This window comes from Gallus gallus, chromosome 6, assembly GCF_016699485.2.
Source record: "Gallus gallus isolate bGalGal1 chromosome 6, bGalGal1.mat.broiler.GRCg7b, whole genome shotgun sequence".
Taxonomy (NCBI): domain Eukaryota; kingdom Metazoa; phylum Chordata; class Aves; order Galliformes; family Phasianidae; genus Gallus; species Gallus gallus.
In genome coordinates, this window is record NC_052537.1 from 587,980 (window position 1) to 609,062 (window position 21,083).

General features: G+C 49.1%; 2 protein-coding genes and 1 long non-coding RNA gene across 4 annotated transcripts in view; 1 reads left to right on the forward strand and 2 right to left on the reverse strand.

Annotated features, from left to right (window-relative positions):
* LOC121111076 (protein MANBAL-like) overlaps window positions 1–21,083 on the reverse strand; it is a 614,289-nt gene that overhangs the window by 492,770 nt on the left and 100,436 nt on the right. The window lies entirely within an intron of this gene.
* On the reverse strand, window positions 1,495–11,647 carry LOC121113302. Its single transcript, XM_040702604.2, has 7 exons — window positions 7,773–11,647; window positions 7,369–7,428; window positions 6,606–6,674; window positions 6,202–6,303; window positions 5,385–5,489; window positions 4,533–4,680; window positions 1,495–4,347 (listed from the first exon to the last, which is right to left on the reverse strand). The coding sequence occupies exons 1-7, from the start codon at window positions 7,918–7,920 to the stop codon at window positions 4,293–4,295; spliced, it is 687 nt and encodes a 228-aa protein (XP_040558538.1). The 5' UTR covers window positions 7,921–11,647; the 3' UTR covers window positions 1,495–4,292.
* On the forward strand, window positions 13,570–20,247 carry LOC121113320. The gene is made up of 2 exons (XR_005860745.2): window positions 13,570–19,214; window positions 20,030–20,247. It is a non-coding gene; the product is annotated as an uncharacterized LOC121113320 (long non-coding RNA).

Genomic DNA, 21,083 nt, shown 5'->3' on the forward strand with positions numbered 1-21,083 from the left:
CTCCTGTGTGGATGCGGAGGTGGTTAACGAGGTTGGAATTTTCCCCGCACTCATCACATGAATTCTGACTTTTCTTCTGGCATGCTTCCTTGCTCCTTGGGTCTTCGTGCTGCTTTTGACCTGTACTGCAATCCAGGGGGGCCCCTCGCCCTCTCTCCCGGATGGTTACCCAGTGGCTCCTTGAAGTGCTCTCCTTGCACCAGGCCCCCTTGCACATCTCTTCTGGTTGTTCCCACAGAGACTCTATCCCATTGCCTTTGGGCCACAACACTTTTCTGCAGATTTTCCTTTATAGCTGTGGTCCCATCTCCTGCTGGACGACGGAGGAAATCTAGAAATAGCATAGAGTGCTCAAAATATTGCACAGAGATGGCTTTTGCAGGCCCTAGCCTCCTCCTTCCCTCCACTGCCTCACCTGGGCGGAGGTCTCCTGTCACAGCCTCTGGGCTCTACACGTCTGGGATCCACAGGTCTTCCCCTCTTTCAAGCAGGGAGATCGCTATTGGTTTAGGGGCTGGAATAGTCAAATGACAGAAACAATGGAGAAGAGAGCAATTCCACGATTCTGGAAGAGCTGCTTGTCCAACAGCCCTACTGTGTGGCCCTCCCCATTGTGAAACCACAGTTAGGGTCAGTTAGGACACTGGCCCAACACATAGTGTCTTCCTTTGGAGCCCAGAGTGCCCCTCTACATCTCTAAAAAAATAAGGAGGGAGATTCCCTTTAGGATATTTTGTTTAATCTTTTCCAAGTTGCTCAGTGCCCAAGGCTTCAAAAAGTTTCATGGGAATTGAAGAGAAAGGCAAAAAAACGCTGAAGGAGTAACCTGTGTGATGTCTGGGTGCTGGAGCTGGTGGCACCATGCAGTGCAGCAGCACAAGGGCTGTTTGCAGGGAGCTGATCCAACCCCTCCAGGCTGACGCCTGTGTGCCAGCAGTGACTCGGGGGCTTTTTGCTGAGTGCTGAGCACACTAATCCTTTCTGAAACTCACGCTTCTCTGTGTTTCTTTTGTTGTTGCTGTTGCACTGGTCAATAAGTAACTGCACTGCATTTATTCTACACCCTACTTGCAGAGTCTCATTCTCTCACAGCCAAAGGTGCCCTAATAAGAAGGAGCAGGAGTAAAGCATTTTTAATGACAATAACAGCTCCTGTACTTTGTGGTTCAGTTTCCCCCTCCCCTGGCAGGCAGGTTTCAGGCACACTTCCAACGTTTGGTAGATTATATCTACCTTTCCCATCCAGTTGTGCCTCCAGCATCAGCTAACTGCTTTTCTACCTCTTCCCGCTTATGCCAGTAATCATAAGCCAAAACCTCAGGGAATACAGGCTTTGTTTGGACATCTTGTTTTTGTAACTATTTGGTGACTTTGCTCATCATCTTGCCATCTCCTCTAATTTGGCATTGCAGGAAATGGCAAATGTATTTCACTCGGTTCTGTTTAACAGCAGATTAAGAGCTCTTAATAACACAAGACAGGTCAGAGGACCAATTTGGAGGTTAATAACGTGATTTAATGAAATGTGTGACAATTAAGCAGGGACCTGATTACGGATTTGCAGATGACAAGATTCGTGCTATCGTAATAACAGGACATCCCAAATCAATGTACAGATACTCATACACAAACATACACTCAAACACAAAAGAAGTGTGGAAAAGTAAAATATCTCAGCATCCACAGTTGTGAAACAAATGTGTATCATTAAAACAGATAAATAAGTAGGGAGGTGGATGGAAGAAATGCAAGTTGACTTCTGCTTACAATTTGCGTCTACCTGAGTGTGGAGCAAATACAACAGGCCACCACCATTCCTCATCAGATCATAATCAAGTCTGACTCCAGGGGGGCGCCTTTGCCCTGGCCTCCACTGGTAGATGGCCTCGAGGATTTGGCAGTACCTAAGAGGCGTCCCAACCCAGAGGAGATGCTGGTCATAACCTCCACCACCTCTCTGGGCAACCTGTCCCGGTGTTCCCCCACCATGACCATAAAGAAGGGCTTTCACATGTTTGCGTGGAACTTCCTGTGTTCAAGTTCTGGGCCATTGCTCATTGTCCTACCACTGCACATCACCAAGATGTGCGCCTCATCCATTTTCCTCCCTCTTCCCTTCAGATATTTATAAATATTAACACTTGCTTAGAATCTCTAGTTATAGGGTCTGAGACGATTGAGATCTGATGGGTCCTATTCCATACCAGCCCCCTTGGATGGCAAAATCTTCTGGTTCTTTCCACCAGTTGTGCAAAGCCCAGAACTTGCTGGACTCACAAATTCCAAGCTACCCCACTTGGGCCGTGATTCGTGTACACATGTCCCAGGCTGCCAGGAGATCATTGTCTCCAGGTTTGTTCCTGGGCTATGGGGCACAAAGCAGGAGTCAGATACAACAAGGGCATCCCCTAATGTTCCAGTTCATTGCTCCTTGCTACCCAGAGGCAAGCAGGGGCAAGGGAAGAGGAGGAGTACCTCCATGTACTGGTTCTCCGCCTTTTGTCTGAGGAGAAGAAGTGCACTGAGAGGCCTGAGAGAAGGGGGAGAGTGTGGGGAGCGGGAGTTGCACCGCCACACTTGACAGAGGCACTCCAGGCTTTAGGTAACGACTGTCCAAGAAATCAGAACACCAAGCCTTCCTTCCAAATGAGCCCAGCATGGAGTTTTACCAAGCAGAGAGGAAGGAAGAAGCATGAAACGTAAGCCTTGCAGATGGGCATCCTTCTGTGACAGAAGTTCTTAGTCCTCTTAATAGTGAAGGGAGTGATGTGTGGAATCAAACTCATAACTCACGTAAGGTCATAAACCAGGTGTGCTCCTTATGGCACCAGATGCAAGGGGGATATCTCCTCCTACCTCTCACACCGAGAAAAGCAATGGTTACGTATTTAAAGACATTGCATACATATATTCATTACATTCCATGAAGATGGGCTGGAATTCTGAGAAATTATTAACATATTGTCCCACCCTCTTGAGCACGTGTCCTAAAAACATGGTGGGGGTCTCTGGTAGTCATTGAATGAGGGCTAGTAGTCTACCTCGCTGTGAACTTCCAGCCTTTTCAGGGGGAGTAGCCCCAACCAGCTTGTACTGGCATTGTGTTTTGCTGGGGCATCTGTTTTACTGTTCCATCTTCAACAACAGGAGTCTATTCTTCTTTCTTAGTGTTGTTTGGCAGCAAGTTTCCATGGACTCTACATTCTTTTCCTGAGCTTACATGTCCACAAGCATCTTGTCCTTCAGCATGAATCCACTCCAACTATGTGAAAGGGCTGTTTTCACAATATGGAAAGGCTGCTCTCATGATTCAGGAGACAGCTGGAGCTGGGGAACGGATGCAGGGCACGTTAACTCCGACCAGCAAGGAAATTAGGAGAACGGAATGCAGACACTGCCAACTTCTACCAGTTCAAATCTGCTTCAAGACTCATTGCAAAGTCTCAGCTAGAAAAAGTATCAAGTCAATGTATCCAAGAAAAAGAACAGCGTTGGGTTTTTTGTTTGTTTTATTGGGTTTTTTTGGTTCATTTTTTTTGTTTGTTTTTAATATATAAGACTATGCAGTTACACTGTCAGTCACCACAGAGCTCCTGAAGGAGCTGATCCACATCCTGCTCACACTCCACTTGAACATCTAGTGGAGCAGGGGGTAGTCTTGCAGACGAATCAGTGCAGGAATTTTTACAGGATGTTGCTGCGTTATGGAATCTCTGCATCCACTTAATCATCAGTGTCCAGCAGGAGATCACAAAGCTCTAGAGGCATCGTTGTATCCAGTTCATCATCGGAAACTTCCACAACCACATTGGAAGGGACCAGTCCTCTTGTGCCATCTGTCAGCTCTCCCAGAAACCAGCCATCCTCATCCACATCTCCAAAGACAATAAACAATACTGTCCAGCAGTCAGAGGAAGCTCACTTTCTGGGTTCTCACTACGACCCTCAAAAGGACTGTAGCTATGGTGAGCTAAGAATCTTGGAATTATTGCTGATACTTGTCCTGGAGAATGCAGGGTGAAGGACAAAGGCTCTGCTGCTGATTCTCCGCTCTCAGCTTCAGGGCTGTCCTCTGACAGAAAGCAGCACTCAGGACTGTTCCCGTGGACTTCTTTTTTGGCTTTGAGTTCACGCTCCAGGTCTTCCAGATGACTTTGAAGACCTTTGGTATCTTGGATGGTAGAATGGAATGGACTGGAACTATTGTTGAGATTCTGGTTTGGTTGGGCAGGAGTCTCTCTTGTTGCCTCTCCCAGCTCCGTTCTGCCCTCATCTCCAGCTGGAACACTCTCTCAGTTGGTATCAGGAAGAGCTCGTTCTGCTGCTCTTTCTTCTCTCTTGCACACTCTGTGAGAATGAGTTTCAGAAAGCACTACTCACTGACAGGAAATAAGGGGAAACTTGAAAGACTTTGCAACGTAAGTCCTGGCAGTGTACTGCCAGCAACTGATTTGGCCGTCCAGGATCCTGGCACCACACATGCCTCCTTGCCAAATGCAGCAATAAAGTGTTTTGGGGAAAAGCCAACTCACAGGTATTTTTTGCACATCCATAACGCAGCACCACAGGCCAACAACAGTGCAGACAGCAGCACAGCTGAGAACAGTACCATCGCTGCGATGCGGCGCTTTCGCACAGATTTGTGAACAGCAGCCTTTGTGCTTTTCCCAGCATTCATCCCTGGAAGAAATGAGACAGTGTCCCACGTTACCTTCACCTGCACTACAGACAATCTCTCGGTGTGCTTTATGGACCCAGGAGATTTTCATCAGTGGGTACCTCTGTCTCTGGTGTCTAAGCACCAGACGACAAAAAGGATTGCTTCCACTTCTCGTTGGGTAGGGTGAGGCTGCACCAGCACTGCCCACGTATTCCTCTGGGCTGAGGGCTGGGGCTCTGCCCTGGGGTCTGGGCTTTGTCTGCGGGGAGCACTGCAGAGCAGAAGCCCTCACACTTTCCCCCAGCGCACGCGTCCTGAGCTCTCCCACAGGACACCCCTCAGGCTGAAGGTCAGCCTCGAGCCAGCACAGGGCACAGCCGGAGCCAGCCCAGGGGAAAAATACTCCTGCACGCTCCTACCACACAGGACCCCGCTCATCCAAAAGGGCAAAGCTCACAACTCTCTGGGAACTGGGAGCAGTGGGAGGTGAGCAGCGTCACAGAGGTCTGCATGCATCTTCTCCGGCACGCTGCTGGAACAACTCACCAAACCCCACTGAGGTCAGCCATTTTCAGAGAGCCACCCCTGGCTTCTTTTACATGTGCTCTGTGCTCATACGCTCAGGTTTGGCTGCTGAGCTGGGGTGCAAGAGCAGGCAGGAAGAGCCTACAGGCACACACTGACTCTGGTTAGTGACTCTGGATGACCACAGGACAGAAATTACCTGGCATGCCAGTCGTTGGCGCTGTCTGCGTTCCTCTGTCCCAGACTGGCAGCGTGGGATGGCTGCCTTCCTGCAGCGCGTCCTGTGCAGTTTGTTGGTCAGTCCCTTTAGAAAGAAAGAGGACAGTGGGATTGGATGTGATGTGTTCTCATCAGGAACTGAGCTACTCCTATCCTGAGCTCAGGCAAAGTCTGCTGGTCCCAGCCCCCCAAAGCCACTGCGACCCCCTCTGCTGCCCAAGGGCATTTGGGCCCTCCCAGGAATTGGAGGGTGCCAAAACCTCTCACGCCTCCCGAGGAATCAGCTCCTGTGCAGGGCCCTCACGCACTGTGCTGTGAGCATCACCAACCATCGTGTTCCACCCATCACAGCCAGGCATCTGCAGGCTGAAATTCAAGCTCCAGCAGAAACATCTCCAGAATCAGCATCTCCACCTCGTTTCCAGGATTAGCAAAGACAGCCAGCCCTGCTTGGGATGCTCCTCCTGCCTTGAACTTGCTCAGCAGCAGAGAGGGCTTTGTATGAACAGAAGCACAGCACTCGCCACTTGCAGCCACCAGGGTGCCAATGCCTGCACAAAGCAGCTCTGACAAATTACGGTCATGCTGGGGGAGCAGCTGTCTCTGGGTCTTGGCTGGATGCAGAAGTGGCAGCAGACCATCTCTGGTGCTTGACAGTCCTGCAAGGTGTTACATGGAACACCACCACAGCACGGCTCTGAGAGATCCCTTCCTGCTGTGCAGGCTACAGCTTATCCACACATGCATATCAGACCTCAGCTTCCCAAGTCTCAGTGAACACACTGAAGTATACTCACCACGCGCTGCATTCTCCATTTCCTTCAGCAGGTCATTTAGGAGATGGGATGAGCCCTGGGAGTATTCTACTCTTTTGGATTCATCCTTTCCTTCTTCTGGACCTAGACAGAATGTATGAAGTTAAATATCATGTGCAGGAAGTTTTGAAGACCAGTGGGGAGTCAGTGGAGTCAGTAAAGACAAACTACTCCTGCTGGGATTCCAGCAGGGCTCCAGTGCAGGAGGAAACCAAGGATCAGGCCAGGCCTTCCCTGGGGGCACTTCTGCAACCAAAGACCCATGAAAAGTTTCAGTCATACTCTACAGCATCACTGAATAGTGGAGCATACGGGAGATCGTGCCATGAAATGGCACTGAAATGGGCAATGAAAGCTCTCTAAGGAATTGCAAAGTCATGACATACCCATGTGATCTGCTGGAGATTCAGTCCCAGAACCTAGAGGGGAACCTGGATCACCTCCTCCAGGCACATCTGCAAAGAAATGCAGGACAGAGCAACTCCCATTAAACATCCTTCCAGTCAGAATGACACAAGATGCAGTTAAAGCTGGGGGATTCCTTCACGACACTGTTCTCTCCCTTCCACACAGGAGCACCTTGGAAACAGTTCCTGGGTGCCTGCCGGGGCACCACCATCATACAGAACTAACCCCGTGTGGAACTGCCCAGAGCTGGAGCTCACCCCAGCTCTAAACTCAACTGCATTAAACCTAGGCTTTGGTGAGCCACTGCCTGGAGGCACAGCTGTAATCAAGGACAGAGGAGAAACATTCCTATTGCATGTGCCCATCTCTCTCTTCCTTAGTGACCTGCGGTGATGGAAGGGGCTCACTCAGGTAATGCTGTGGGGGGGAAAGTTCCAAAGTTGCAGAGAGGCCAGGTGACCTGCTGGCTGGTATTCCACAGCTTTCCAAATACTTTCTCCAGGCCATGGGAAACAATTCTCAGAGAGCTCACGGAAGAACACTCGGCCCCTAGAAATTTTCTTACTGGGAGACCTCGGAGATACAGAGACAAAGCCAACGCAACGCTGACAGCACGGAGCACCCAAGAAACAATGACCATCCATGCTTCTCGGGGAGAAGAACCTGCTGGCTGGTGAAAAGCGGAACCCTTGCTGAACTATCCCAGGCAAATATATGAACAAAGGAAGACTGGTGACTTACCTCCAGCATCCCCCTCAGGCTCATAGACAGGATTCCATTCTGCTGATTCACCAGCAGGGCCTGTAGACACAAGCGTGATCAGATACAGGTGAGGAGAGCTTCCACTACATGTGGGGGCCTCCTTTTCCCTGAGAGACCTGCAAGGTCTGGCGGCGGGTCAGGGAATGACACGGCCCAAATACGAAGGTCTGGGCTCTCTCAGCTGAAGAGGGGCAGCAGTAACCTTCCCACTGAAATGTGGCAGCTCTCCAAGTAACAAAATACTTATGACTTATCTGTGCAAGCTATTCAAGGCGTAAGCACATTAGGAAGACCTTGACAGGATCTTCAGTAAAATTTCACCCATGTAAATTATGAGAGCATGAACGTTTCTGCCTTAAAGGAGACAGACACTCACAACTTACCTCTGGGTTGTCCCACGGGCACATGCACAGAATCCGGATCCAAAGGGTCACCTGGAAAGGGAGCTCTGAGCTCATCATCTAGAATCAAGAACAGATGAGAGAAGTTCCCATTGCACGGTGTGATCTCTTTCTCTCTCAGTAACTGCATGTGGGTCGTGGAACGGGATGGGAGAAGGACTCAGGTCATGATTTTGAAAGTTGCAGGGTGTCCAGGATGACCTGTAGGCTGGCACCTGGCAGCGTACACAATACTCTCTCCAGGCCATGTGCCACATCCCTCACAGACCGCATGGAAGAAGATACAGCCTCTCGGGGCTTTCTTACTGGGAGGCCTCTGACGTACAGGAAGGTCACACTGAAGCACCGGAGGAAAGCATGTCTGTCTCTTCCTCTGGGCTGTGGGCTGTGGCTCTGTTGGAAACTGGGATTCATCTATGCGGAATACCATGAGCCTGGAGCAGAAATGCTCGCTCTTTTTCCAGCACACATCTTCTGAGCTCTCCCCAGGATATCTCCCAGGATGTGCTCCAGGCAGCAAGCAGCAGAGCCATGGCCCGGCATGGCTGGAGCCAGCCCTGAGGAGCAGCTCTGCCACGGGCTCTTACCCGGCTCCTGTGGTGCTGCCCATCACCCTCTGCCCAACACCACCCCCATGGAAGGCAGGCCCCAGGGAAGTGTGGCACAGGGCCGTGGGGACACAGCCTGACTTCTTGCCCTCAGTGCTGCTCAGTTTGGGTCCCATCTCTGCCCACCCACCTGCTCCCGGTGCTCTCCATGGAGCAGCACAGGTCTCCTGGAAACACATGGCCATCAGTAGGAGGAAGAGGACAAGGCGGGCAGGGGCCATGGCCCCCCACACTTGCACCATGCTTCCACCACCACCGCTGCAGCCACAGTGAGTGTTTCACAGAGCGAAGCCTGCAGCACAGGACAGCGTCGCAGCTTGTGAGCTCACAGCACAGCATAGCACAGCCATAGGATGGGGCATTGTGACCTCACAACTCTGTGATTCTGGGTGGCAGCTCCCCACGGCCTGAAGCTCTTGTGATACACTGCACCAGGGCTGCGTGAGGCCGGTGCTTACGTCATAGAAATGCAGAATCATAGAATGGCTTGGGTTGGAAGGGACGGTAAAGAACTTATAACCCCAAGCCCACTACCGTGGGCAGGAATGCCACCCACTGGGTCATACTGCCCAGAGCCCCATCCACCCTGGCCTTGAAGACCTCCAGGGACAGAGCATCCACAGCTTCTCTTGGCAAACTTCTACAGTGCTTCAGCAACTCTAAGAGATAATTATTTCCATCTACGTGCATCCGTAACACCTCAGGCCATTGAGGAAGAGATGCAATATGGAAATGGGGTCTGGGTCAAGGATGCTATTGCACGTTATCCACGCATGTGAAACGTGCTGCCATTAAGCAAGCCAAGCGGATAAAACCTCTCTAGTATGGAGAAATACAAACACGGGGAAGCTGACCTTCCCACAAACCTGCCAAGTCAAATGTCATGTGCTTACACTTTTGTTGATACATCTGCAGCTTCATCTCTTTTCATTCAGTTTTCGAGTACCTTGCCTACGGACATCTCCTTTCCTGCACCAAGTGTCTCTCCCATATGTAGTGTGCTTCCAAGCCTGAATTTAGTAACACAAATTGAAGACTTGCTCAAAGTCCCAATGAACTCACCCACTGCTGGCAACTGGATGCTTGGTGGTGAGAGGACCATCACCTATAGGCTTCCACCCTGGTCTCCAGAAACTGTTGCAGGAGTTGCACTCCTTCCACCTTGCTCTGAAGGAATCATGCTGCTGCCCCCTCCAACATTCTCCCGTTCAAGCCTTGACTTCTCCTTTTGGTACATCAGTCTGACTGTCCTTCAGCCTCATTTGTTTGCAGTTCTTGTGATTTGCAGCTCAAGGTGAGTGTCCCCTAGGAGGAACCTTGTTACTTTCAATTCCATAGTTGGTATGAGTTGCCATAACCCCATTCTTACATAGTTCCAACTCAAGCTGTTGAGTGTAACCAATCTAATTTAACCAATCTAATTTTCTCTCCCTCTTTCATTCGTCCATTCATCCAGTTCTAGGTGGTGCTTCTTGGGTGGCATCTTCCCAGAACGGGCAGTGCTTCTCCAGCTGCTGCTATGCAGACATTATCCCATCATTCTTCATGTCTCTTTTGACTTCTCCAGTTGAATCCTGTTCTTCACTGTTAACAGTGAGCTTTTGCAATGAGGGGAAAGCTACATTCCTATACAGCCTAAAGTCACATTCACTTTAGTTACTAGAGCTAAGTCTCTTTCTGTCCCAGGTGCAGAATCCGGCAGTTGCTCTTGTTAAATTTCCTAAGTTTGGTGACTGCCCTCTGATTTGACAAGATATCTCTGTAAGGCCTCTACTCTTGAGGCTGCGTGAGCCTCACAGGTTGTGATCATTACTGCTGCACGTGCCGTTCCCAGCAGCCTGAGGGAAGCCCTGATGATGGGTCATCTGCAGAAGGAAAATCCTGGAGATAGTTGCCAGCTCACGTCAACTCCCAGAAGAGCGAGCACCCTCTCAGTGAATAACTTTCTTCTAATATCCAACCTGAATTCCCCCTGACACAGCTTTATGCAGTTTCCTCAGGTTCTATTGCTGGTCGCTAGATGAAAGTGATCCCTGCTTTCCTCCCTGTTTACTTTTGTGAGGAAGCTGTAGACCACAATGACATTAGCTCTGTGGTCATAGCATCTATCCTATGCTCTGTGCTGAACAAATCAAATGACCTTATATGTATTAGGCAGTGCTATGCCTGATGCCCAACAGGATACAATTGGCCTTTCTGATTACCAGGGCTTACTGTTGACTCACATTCAACTTATCACCAACCAGATCCCTCAGATCCCTTTCCACAGAGCTCTTCTCCGTCCACGTGTCCCCCAGTCTGTGCATATATCCGTGGTTCTCCTGCCTTAGGTGCAGTCACTTGCTCTTGCCGTATTTCATACAGTTGGTGATTGCTCAGCCCTCTACTTCTCGGACTCTTGACTTCAGCCTGTTTGCACAGACAGTGTCCCATATCTCGCTTTATGCTATCATGTAAGAGGACATACCTGAGGAGGGCACAAAGGAGATGACTGCGTGGGAGCACAAAGGTGGGCTGCAGCAGCCTTGAGCAAAAAGTTCCATTCCACGCCCATGTTGGTTGTGAGCAGTTGTTGTTGTTGTGAGCTGTGTTACAGCTTGTTTGCTCCCATGGAACCCCTCCGTCTCTTCGGCATCCTTTCGACTAAGAATTCTGCATCACTGCTAAGGCAGCCAGGGCTTTAGTAAGAAGGACTTGCATAAAGATGATTATTTTTGCCCCCAGTAAATGGCATGAGCCTAAAACCCAGGAAGGGCTGTGGCTATCCTTAAATATGAATGATGCAGCATTCATACGCAGCATGAATACGCAGCAGCCCGGCGTAAGCGAGCACCTTTCAAGGGTGTTGTGAAGGTGACTGAGGCCTTAGCGGGCTGAAACTGTGCTCCTTCAAATGAGCCCCTGGCAGTCACAGCAGCAGTCGCCTGCTCTTGATCCTCGCTGCTCCTGTTGCATCACTTCCCACCATTCCACCCGGACTGGGGAAAACAGCTCTGCTGGGACATCACCAGTAGAGCTGAAGGCACAGGCTGTGACAGAAGACACACCGTCTTCCCACCATCGTGCACTGCCTGCCTCTGGTAGGCCGCTCCCATTCCTTGCTGAGAAGACATCCCCTGGTGTGGATGCAGCTCAGTCCAAATTACACTCTTTCTCCCAGTACAGCCTAGCTACGTTAAGGACACTGTTTCAAGACTGGTTGATGCAGTTTAAGCTCCAGGCCTGAAGTGTGTTGGCAGCCCCACAGGGAGACATCCGGTGGGAAAGCTACTTAGGCCAGTGTGGAATTATCTGTGGGATTTCCTCAGGCCTCCTTCCCCAGAGCCGCATGCCAGAGACTGCTACACCATTGCTTCCAGCGGCCTTAAACACATTGGCAGAAGTAAATCTCATCTGATGGATTTCACGGATGTTTACCTCAATCAGAGCCCGTACCATTATGAAGAAGAGATGAGTTGCCTACATTTCTTCTTCTTAATTAACATCTGTTTCCATGCAACTTTATCTTACTTAGCTGCTCTGTAGCCTGGCTGTACTCCAGCTTCAGGGAAAGGAAACAGAGCTGTGACTGCTCAGCTCAGGCGGACTTCTAAATGACACATTGATTTGTTCAGGGAAGGAGCACAGAAAGTGATGGGTGATGTCGGAGCAGGGGAAAATGAGCTACCTGGTGCTGGGCAGCAACACGAGTGGGGAGGTGGAGGTGGTAGCTGGTGAGGAAAAGTGCTAGCTGCAGGAACAAAGGTGGGAGGGCACTCAAGACCCTGACATCTGAAACACAGCTTATAAATGCCTTTTCAGTGAGAGCTTCATTTGCAGCTTTGTCTTGATGTCATGATACCTTCTCTAGTCAATAGTGTATATCCGTAGTGCAAAATCATACGTTTCAAGAAACATAATTCTTTTTTGACCTGGTGGTAAATTACATTACTTGCCATAAGCCGTATCAATTTAGGATCTGCACAGTATTGCATCAAACATGCATGACCCTTAAGATTTCAATCAGTTCAATTATTTCAATCTGTTTCTACTCCACATAGGCACAAGAGCAAATGAGCATAGAAGGAAAAGATGTAAGTCTTAACAGCTGAAACATAGCTGTAACCTCTGGAGTCTTTCTTTCTGCACCTTGTTTGCTCTCCTGCAGAACTCTGAACTGAGCCAGCTCACCAAGCAGATGAAAGTGGGGCTGAGAGGTTGACCTTTTCTTGAGGGAGGTGAATAAAAGGGATCGGTTACGCCTCGTTGCGTAGAAGTATGCTGCAATGGTTATGCCTCGATGCCATTTCTAGAAGTATCCAGAAGAGGTCAGCGTTCGCTGGCTTCTAGGTTACCCCCTGAGACTTTTCCATAGGTATGTTTTGCTTAGAAAAAGCCGAGCTGTCTGGAAGGATTGATCGGGAAGGGTGCGGCAGTATTCATGAGCTTCTTCCTGGGGATTTGAATGCATTTTGTTTGCAGTAGAGGGAACGGAGACAATATGCACAGAAAACAACTCCACTGAGCACACCATCAGGGCTGAAATATTTTTCAACCAACAACTCAGGATTTTAGGAGCCGAATGTTGGTTTTAGGCTTGACAGTATTATTCCGGCTGAGATTTGTTTTTGCTCCATAGTGCAAATCTATGGCCACACTGGAGTTGCTCCAGCAGAACAAGTGCTAGACCACATCTCTGCTGACAATCAGTCATTCCTTTTGTAACGTAAGCCTTTCACACATACTTCTCTCTTATTGCTATGAGTGTCATCAGCGTCTGCAGCTGAGGATCGTCTTCTGCTGTGCTTTTTGCCTCCCAGTATGGTCATTGAGTGTTTGTGTGCCCATGAGAAGAACATCAGGGCCCCACAGTCACATGTAGGTCTGACTGTGGAGCATTATACCTCAGCATTCTCAGGTTGAATATTACGAAAAAAATTATTCTCCTAGATGAGTTTGGAGGTCTTTTTGAACGTTGGTGATTCTATGTGATTCCTTCTACAGCCCCCCTGCAGGTAGTGGGAGAGAGCGATGAGGTCCCCCCTGAGCCTCCGCTTCTCCAGACTGAACAATCCCAGCTCCCTCAGCCACTCCCCATAACACCTGCGCTCCAGACCCTGTACCAGCTTTCCTGCTTGTAGTGAGGGGCCCAACACTGAACACAGTACTCGAGGTGCAGCCTCACCAGCGCTGAGTACAGAGAGATGATCACTTCCCTGCTCCTGCTGGCAACAGTTTCTGACACAAGCCAGCAGGTCATCAGCCTTCCTGGCCACCTGGGCACACTGCTGGCTCTTGCTCATCTGAGCATCGACCAACACCCCCAAGTTCCCTCATAAGAAGGTTTGTGTTGGAAGGGATGACAGAAACAGAGGATGGCTTGTGTTATAAGGGACCTTTAAGATCGTAGAACCACAGAATGGCTTGTGTTGGAAGAGTGGAAGATTAAAGAACCAAAGGATAGCTTGTACTGCAAGGATCCATGAAGACCACAGAACCGTAGGAGGGTTTGTATTGCTAGGATCCTTGAAGATCATAGAACCCTAGGACGGCTTGAGCTTGAAGAGTCCTAAACGATCCTAAAGCCGCAGGAGGGTTTGTGTTGGAAGTTGTTCTTGAAGATGAAGATGATAGAACCCTAGGATGTCTTGAGTTTGAAGGGTCCTAGAGCCACAGGATGGCTTGTGTTGGAAGGGTCTTTGAAGATCACAAAACATGGAGTGGCTTGCGTTGGATGTGTCCTTGAAGACCACAGAACCATGGAATGGCTCGAGTTAGAAGGGTCCTTGAAGATCACGGTACAATGGACTGGCTTGTGTTGGGAGTGTCCTTTAAGATCACGGACTCACAGGGTGGCATGTGTTTGTACAGGCCTTGAAGACCGCAGAGAAAGTGCTGAGGGTTACTATGTACTTCTCAGGTGTGGAGAGTTACCCTTTTGGGTTACGGCTAAGGATTACCCTTTTGAGTTAGGGTTAAGGGATAAAGGTTCCCCATTTGAGTTTAGGGTTAAAGGTTAACATTTTGGGTTAGGGATACGGGTTAAGGCTTACCCTTTTGGGTTAGGTTTAAGAGTTTCCTGATTGTGTAAGCGTGAAGGCTTTCCCTTTTTGCTTATGATTAAGCATTAAGGTTTATTACTCTGTAGGGTTAGGGGTTATCATTTGGGGTTAGGTTTAAGGGTTAAGGGTTTGCTATTTGTGTTAGGGTTAAGAAATACCAATATGTTTTAGCATTAAGGGTTACCCATTTGGGTTAGCATTAATGGTCAAGCGTTGCCATTTGGGGTTATTGTTAAGGTTAACCATTTGGGGTTATGTTTAGGAATTACCATTTACTGCCAGGGTTACGTTTTGAGGGTTACTGTCCCAGGTTAGGACAGAAAGGTTTCCCATTTGGGTTAGTGTTAAGGGTTACAATTTTGGTTTGGGTTGAGGATTATCTGTGTGAGTAAGCATTGAACATTCCTCTTTTGGGGCTAGCATTAATGGTTATCCATTTGTGTTTGGGTTACCATTACGGGTTATGGTTAAGGGTTAGCAATTTGGGTTAGTGTTAATGTTTACCATTTGGAGTTAGGGTTAACGATTAAGAGTTGCTGTTTGGTGTTAGAGTTAAGGGTTCCATTTCTGGGTTAGTGTTCAGGTTAAGTATTACCATGCTGTGTGTTAGTGTTAAGGGTTATTCTTTCAAGGGTTATTCTTTCAATCAAACTGTTAAGTGTTACTCATTTGTGTTATGGTTAAGGAATACCTATTCTGGTGAGGGTTAATGATTAAGGGTTACTATACCGGAACAGTTAAGTCAAAGCCTGAACCAGTGATTGAGCACCTAGTGAAGGGGCATAGGCGGCCCTGGGAGCACAGGTGGAAGCACTTCACATGTGCAAACTGCTGTAGCATGGCTCCGTCCCTCTCAAGCCTCATTTAAGCAGGTCTTCTGCTTGGAGATCCTCTTTTGTGGTATTTTGTGGACTCTGACCCTTAGCAATTCTTCATTTATGGGTTGTGACATTTCCCTTTCCTGGAGAGTTTAAGACTGGTTTGAAGCAGCTGTATCGAGCCAGGCTGTGGCTTTTGGGCAGGGTGAACTGACTGATGTTTGTAAATATCTGAAGGGAGGTGACAGGTAATGGATGAGGCCTGGCTCTTCTTGGTGTTGTGCAGTGCTAAGACAAAGAGCAATGTTGTAAAACTCCAACATATTGTGTTCCATACAAACATGCTGATGAACTTCCTTACTGTGAGGGTGACAGAGGTCTGGAACAGGTTGCCTGGAGAGGTTGTGGAGTCTTCTATGGAGATACTCTTGACTCATCTGGATGTCTACCTGTGAGGCTTACTGTAGGGTGCCTCCTTTAGCGTGAGGTTTCGACTCAGTGATTTCTTGAGGTCCTTTCCAACCCCAACAGTTCTGTGATTCTGTGTGACAGAAACTCCTGGTAAGACAGAGGATGAAGATGGGGAGGAGGAGGGAGAGATATAAATCATCTGAGCTCTGATGTTGGCTGAGCTGCACGATACGCAAAAGGATTATGGCCATCGGCCAAATGTGCACATTGCCACTGGGCTGTTGCTGTGCTGGGGTGGTGAGGTGAGTAGCCTGGACTTAGTGGGCAGTGAAGCCAAGCAGCTGAGATGTCTTTCTAGGGAAAGTGATATTCCCAGAGGAACTGGGAAAGGGACGCAGTCTTTTTCCCAGTGGTGGGGACCCTTGTCAGCTGCGAGGGAAAGATCCTTTCAAGGGAGACTTGGTATCTAACCCAGGCAAATGAGCCACCATGGAGAGAGGTATCCAGTATGTGAGTGAACTAGCTGTTCTAGTGATGATGTATGTTATTAAATTACACAGTAATACACTATCCCAAGATCCAGATGAAATCATATGTATGAGATCTATGTGGAGAGTTTTACAGAATGTATATATTATTATATATTATGTATATACAGAATCACCATCATATGCCAGCACCCTGGCAGGAGTGAACTGGAAAGAGAACCCAAGGCCAAAGGTGAATGAAGTAGCCAACCTGTTTTGGCAATAGGAAGATAGGCTTTCTTCATCCCTCTGGGCCTATGTCTCAGCTGTGGAGAAGTTGCCCCAGGAGTTCTAGCAATTCCAAGACTATATGCCCTGCTTCCCGTCTGTACAACCAGTGTCTCATCCATTAGAACTAAGCATTCGCTGCTTGGGAGAGAGGATATAGCAGTTACACACAACATGACATCCTGTGGTTTTACCTGTGTGACTGTGGAGAGGATATGAGAAAGTGGGATGGAAAACCCACCTCAGTCCTACATGCACGGGCAGGTGAGTTGCAGGAGAAAACAATAGGAAAAGGGGATTCTTCCAGAAAAAAAATGACAGCTCCAGTTTCTAATGGGCAGCTCTCCGGACAGACTGGATGGTCGGATCTGATTTCTGGGGTTAAGTGTACTGGTTCACGTTCATGAGAAGTGAGCGATGAATACAATAGGCAGAACTAGAGGGGCCCTGCCTCCAGCCCGGTGGAGGAAAGGGATCGTCAGTTATTGGACTGTGTGGATTTGCAGGCCTGGCAGATCGGAACCAAAAAGAGCAGCTCCAAATTGGGAAGATATGGATTTGATGGGTAGACTGTTGGATGGACTGGCTGCAAGATCGCATGCACAGAGTGGTGGTCAAGGGCTCCATGTCCGGGTGGAGACCAGTGGTGTCCCTCAGGTGGTCAGTACTGGAACCAGTGCTCTTTAACATCTTCATCAATGACATCAACACTGGGATTGAGTGCCCCCTCAGATTTGCAGGTGACCCCAAGCTGCATGGTGCAGCCCGCACGTCCAAAGGATGGGATGCGAACAGAGAGACATGCTGAGCAGTGGGCCCAGAGGAAGCTCATGAGGTTGAATGAATCCGGGTGCAAGGCCTGCACCTGGGTCATGGCAGCCCCCTGCTTTCAGTACAAGCTGGGGGATGTAAGGATGGAGCACAGCCCTGCCAAAAAGGACCTGAGGGTACTGATGGATGGCAACTGGGCATGAGCCAGCAGAGTGCCCTCAGCCCAGAAAGCCTGCCATACCCTGGGCAGCATCCGAAGCAGCGCGGCCAGCAGGGTGAGGGAGGGGATCTGCCCCTCTGCACTGTGAGCACTGCATCCAGATGTGGAGTCCTCAGTACAGGAGAGACATAGACCTGTTGGGGCGTGACCAGAAGAGGGCCACAAAAATGGTCCCAGGGATGGAATACGACCTTCCAAGGACGGCTGAGAGCTGAGGCTGTGCAGCCTGGAGAAGAGAAGGCTCCAGGAAGACCCGAGAGTGGCCTTCAGTATCTCAAGGGGGGCTGTAACAAAGGAGGGAACGGACTCTTTAGATTCTTCATAAGGAAGAAGTTTTCTATGATAAGCACCATTCTGTGATTCTGTAGTAAGGGTGGTGAGGCCCTGGAACAGGGACACTGAGAGATCCTGGAGCCCTGAGGACTGGGCATCAGGGCCTGGGGATGGATGGGATGGAGGGCACCATTCCTGGCCTGTTCCAGGGGCATCTAGGCATTGCCACCTCCCAGACCTTCCCTTGTGCTTTGTGGGGCTGTGCAGAGGAGGAGGAGGAGGTCACAGGGCACCCTAGGGATGGCTCAGGGTCACCGTGCGGATTGGACAGGGGCTGTAGCTGCTGTCCCCAGGGGACCCAGATCCTGCCCTGGGCTGATACCAGTCCTTCTTCCTGAAATCCTGGGGCACAAACCCTGCCTCTTTGGTAGACAGCATGGTTTGCTCATTGTAGTGTAAAGATTTGCTTTGGATTTAATCAAGCACAGAATTCAGAGAGGAGCGTGACTGCATCTGACTTCCCTGAGAGATGGTACTGCAGCTGAAGAGATGCAGAGGCAGCCAGTAACGTGCAGACCAAGCAGTACTGCCTGACGTTGGTCAGGATGAACTTCTCCTGCTGCAGTGTGATGATGACAGGTCTGGAGATGATCTGCAAGTCCAGCTCATAGGTGAGAGCCAGGCATGGGCACTGCAGGAGCAGAGAGGTGTCAGGGAACAGCCAAGGCATCAAAGAGCATCACAAAGCATTGAAAAGCGTCACAAAGCTGCAGCCAGGAAGCTGGGGATTTTAATGAGCAGCAACCAGGATGCTATTTGCTACCATACAAAACAGTAGCAGATCTCTCCCTGCAGACACCCCAAAGCCATACAACGTGGGAACAAAGCCAGAGCTCTGCAGCACACAGCCAAAAGCCATACCATTGCAAGCTGAAGTGCCTTGCAGTTTTTTATATTGAACCCAGTCCCTGTGAATGAAGACCCAGAACGGAGTCAAGGTGTTGATTGAACATGAGTATGCCTTTACTCATTAAAAGACAGAAGGGCAAGAGAGATCCAGAGTAAAAGAGGGACTCCTCTGGGAATTGAGAGACTAGTTCAGAGCTTGTGCTGCTGCCTGGTGCCTGGGACTGGCTGCCTGGCTCTAAGTCCGCCTCCAAGAAGCTCGGCTTCTCCTCAGCGATGCCGACCTGCTCCTCAAGGAGGTGCTGCTGTTCAGGCACTTGGGCTCTGCTTGGGGTGGGCTGCACTGGAAAGGCAGTGGGTCACAATCCAGGCTAGCGACTGTGATGTCTGGCGGGCTCAGGTCAACATCATCAGCGGAGCCAGGAGAAATGAGGGCAGGAACGTGGATGAGCTCCTTATCCCCATTGTTGTTGTCATGTGGAAGGCTGTCATCAGAACTGCAGCGATTCATGCTTCCTAAGAGCTCTCCATCGAAGGAAGCACACAGTGCATCGCTGCTGGTCCCGGGTCTTCTGGATCAAAACTGCTTAGATTCACCTAGGAATGAACAGATGGACAGGGGTGAGTGTCAAACTTTCACTGTCCAAACTCTTTTTAAAGCAGTGATCAGGTTCAATTTAGCCTGAAACTAAGCTGTTTGCAAAAGCAAAACTAGTTCAAGCGTTCTGTGGCTCCAAGTCTTTATCAGAAATCATTTTCCTTCCCAGTGCTGCCTTTGTCACCTTGGAAGAGAAAGGCAGGGGAAAAGGGGGGAATGGCAAGGAATGCGAGGCAGGTAATGTCGGCTATACAGAATTCTTAGAAGGAAAACTAACATCTGAAGAGTGTTGCCCTGGTACCACTGCCTAACAGGGATGGGTAAACTGCTTCATTAACAAGTCCAGCTACTACTGCAGGGGTGTCAGGCATCTGTCCTGCTGCTCATCTGCAGTCAGTAACGCCTTGTTTTAAACCCACATTTTGCCTTACCATCGACAGTGTGCAGGGGGGTAAGCTTTGCTTTTAGCTCAGCCAAGAGTCCCGCTGTCTCCTTGTCCCCCCTAGGGAAACCAAACCAGACAGTGACGAGCTTAATTATGAAAGTGGTTGACATTTGGTTACGGATTGGCAGCAGGAAGAAGCAAATAGGCTTCTAGCAACAGTACTGCTCTCCGGAAAGTAATTGTTGTGCTTTTATTTATTTTTTTTCCTATTTTGTTTGTACTCCAAAGCCCTTGAAGAAAACCTGTATCCTGTCACAGTGTTAATATGCTTTACTGTCTAAGACAGATGTAAAGTGTTTGCATGGTAGGTTGGCCTGGATGGCCAACACAATCTAACCCGTGATTACAAGAAGCAATCGCAAAAGAGTATCCTTTTTGATACTTGTTCTGCAGACTGGTGAAGAGTAACCTACAAAACGCTGACTGCTGCAGAGGACCGGTTGGAAGACGGCTGCTCCACACGCCCATCGTGCCACAGCAGCTCCTTGCTGGATGTGCCTGTGATAACTGGTTAGCTCCTGACAGCAATCCCCTCACAGTGGGGAAGAAAGCAGCGCTTGCACAGCTGGTTTTATGAGCACTAAACAAGCACAACTAAAATGCTCAAGGGAGACAATCTTAAAGCACAGTCATGGAATATCATTTCAAAATGTGCATCAGGGAGAAGATGGGATAAAACTCCGTGCTAGCCCATACTTCAGGATTTGTGGTATATTTTTCTGCAAAACCATATAGTTGTTTTTAAGTTTGGAAGAGACAGTAAAATGTATATGGAAAAGGCTGAGTAGTCAGTCTTTGTAGCTACAGAAAGATGCTAGATGCCTTCTTTCTGTGGGAACGTTTCTGGAAAATTGCCTTTACGTGGTTTAAATGTCTGTCTTCTGACACAAAAGCAAAATGGAGGCAAGAATGTATTCTTACCTCCATAATGAGAGTGTTAGAAATATTCTGAGACTTCTTGTAGGGGCTCCCTGGGATTGCGTTGCAATTTGCCTTTAGCCACAGAGGATGGATTTCCCAGGCTGAAGCAGGAACACCAACTGCCAACTGGTGATTTCTTCATCTCATTATGCGGTCTTTTTCTGGAGTGAGAGAGAAAATGGAGTGAACGGTGTGAGTCGTGGCACAGGGTGAGGGAAGAGCTGCATTAGGCTCTTGCCAACAGTTGCTTGTTCCTAGCACTGCCTGGCTTCTGCTGACACAGACCTTAGAAACTCGGTCTGTTTCCAACAGTTGGGGATGTTTCCATTCTTACAGCTCAGCGCTGAAGTCTTGCCAGCTAAACTATGCAAAGCAAGATGCGGGCAGATGAGCAAAGGCTCCACAGCTGTACAGTACAGCATTTAAGGGATGGCTTTTATTTAGCTGGCAGGTGTAACTGCTTTCTGAGGAACTGTGCAGCCATAAAAAGCATTAACACCTCATTGGCCTCATCTCACTGCCATGT

Coding starts and splice junctions, on each gene's coding strand:
- LOC121113302 (XM_040702604.2), bottom strand. CDS start 7,920: ATGCAGTTACTGAGAGAGAAAGAGATCACACCGTGCAATGGGAACTTC. Junction 7,429..7,772: donor GCCCGTGGGACAACCCAGAG/GTAAGTTGTGAG, acceptor TTGTGTCTACAG/GCCCTGCTGGTGAATCAGCA. Junction 4,348..4,532: donor TGGATGTGCAAAAAATACCT/GTGAGTTGGCTT, acceptor TCATTCTCACAG/AGTGTGCAAGAGAGAAGAAA.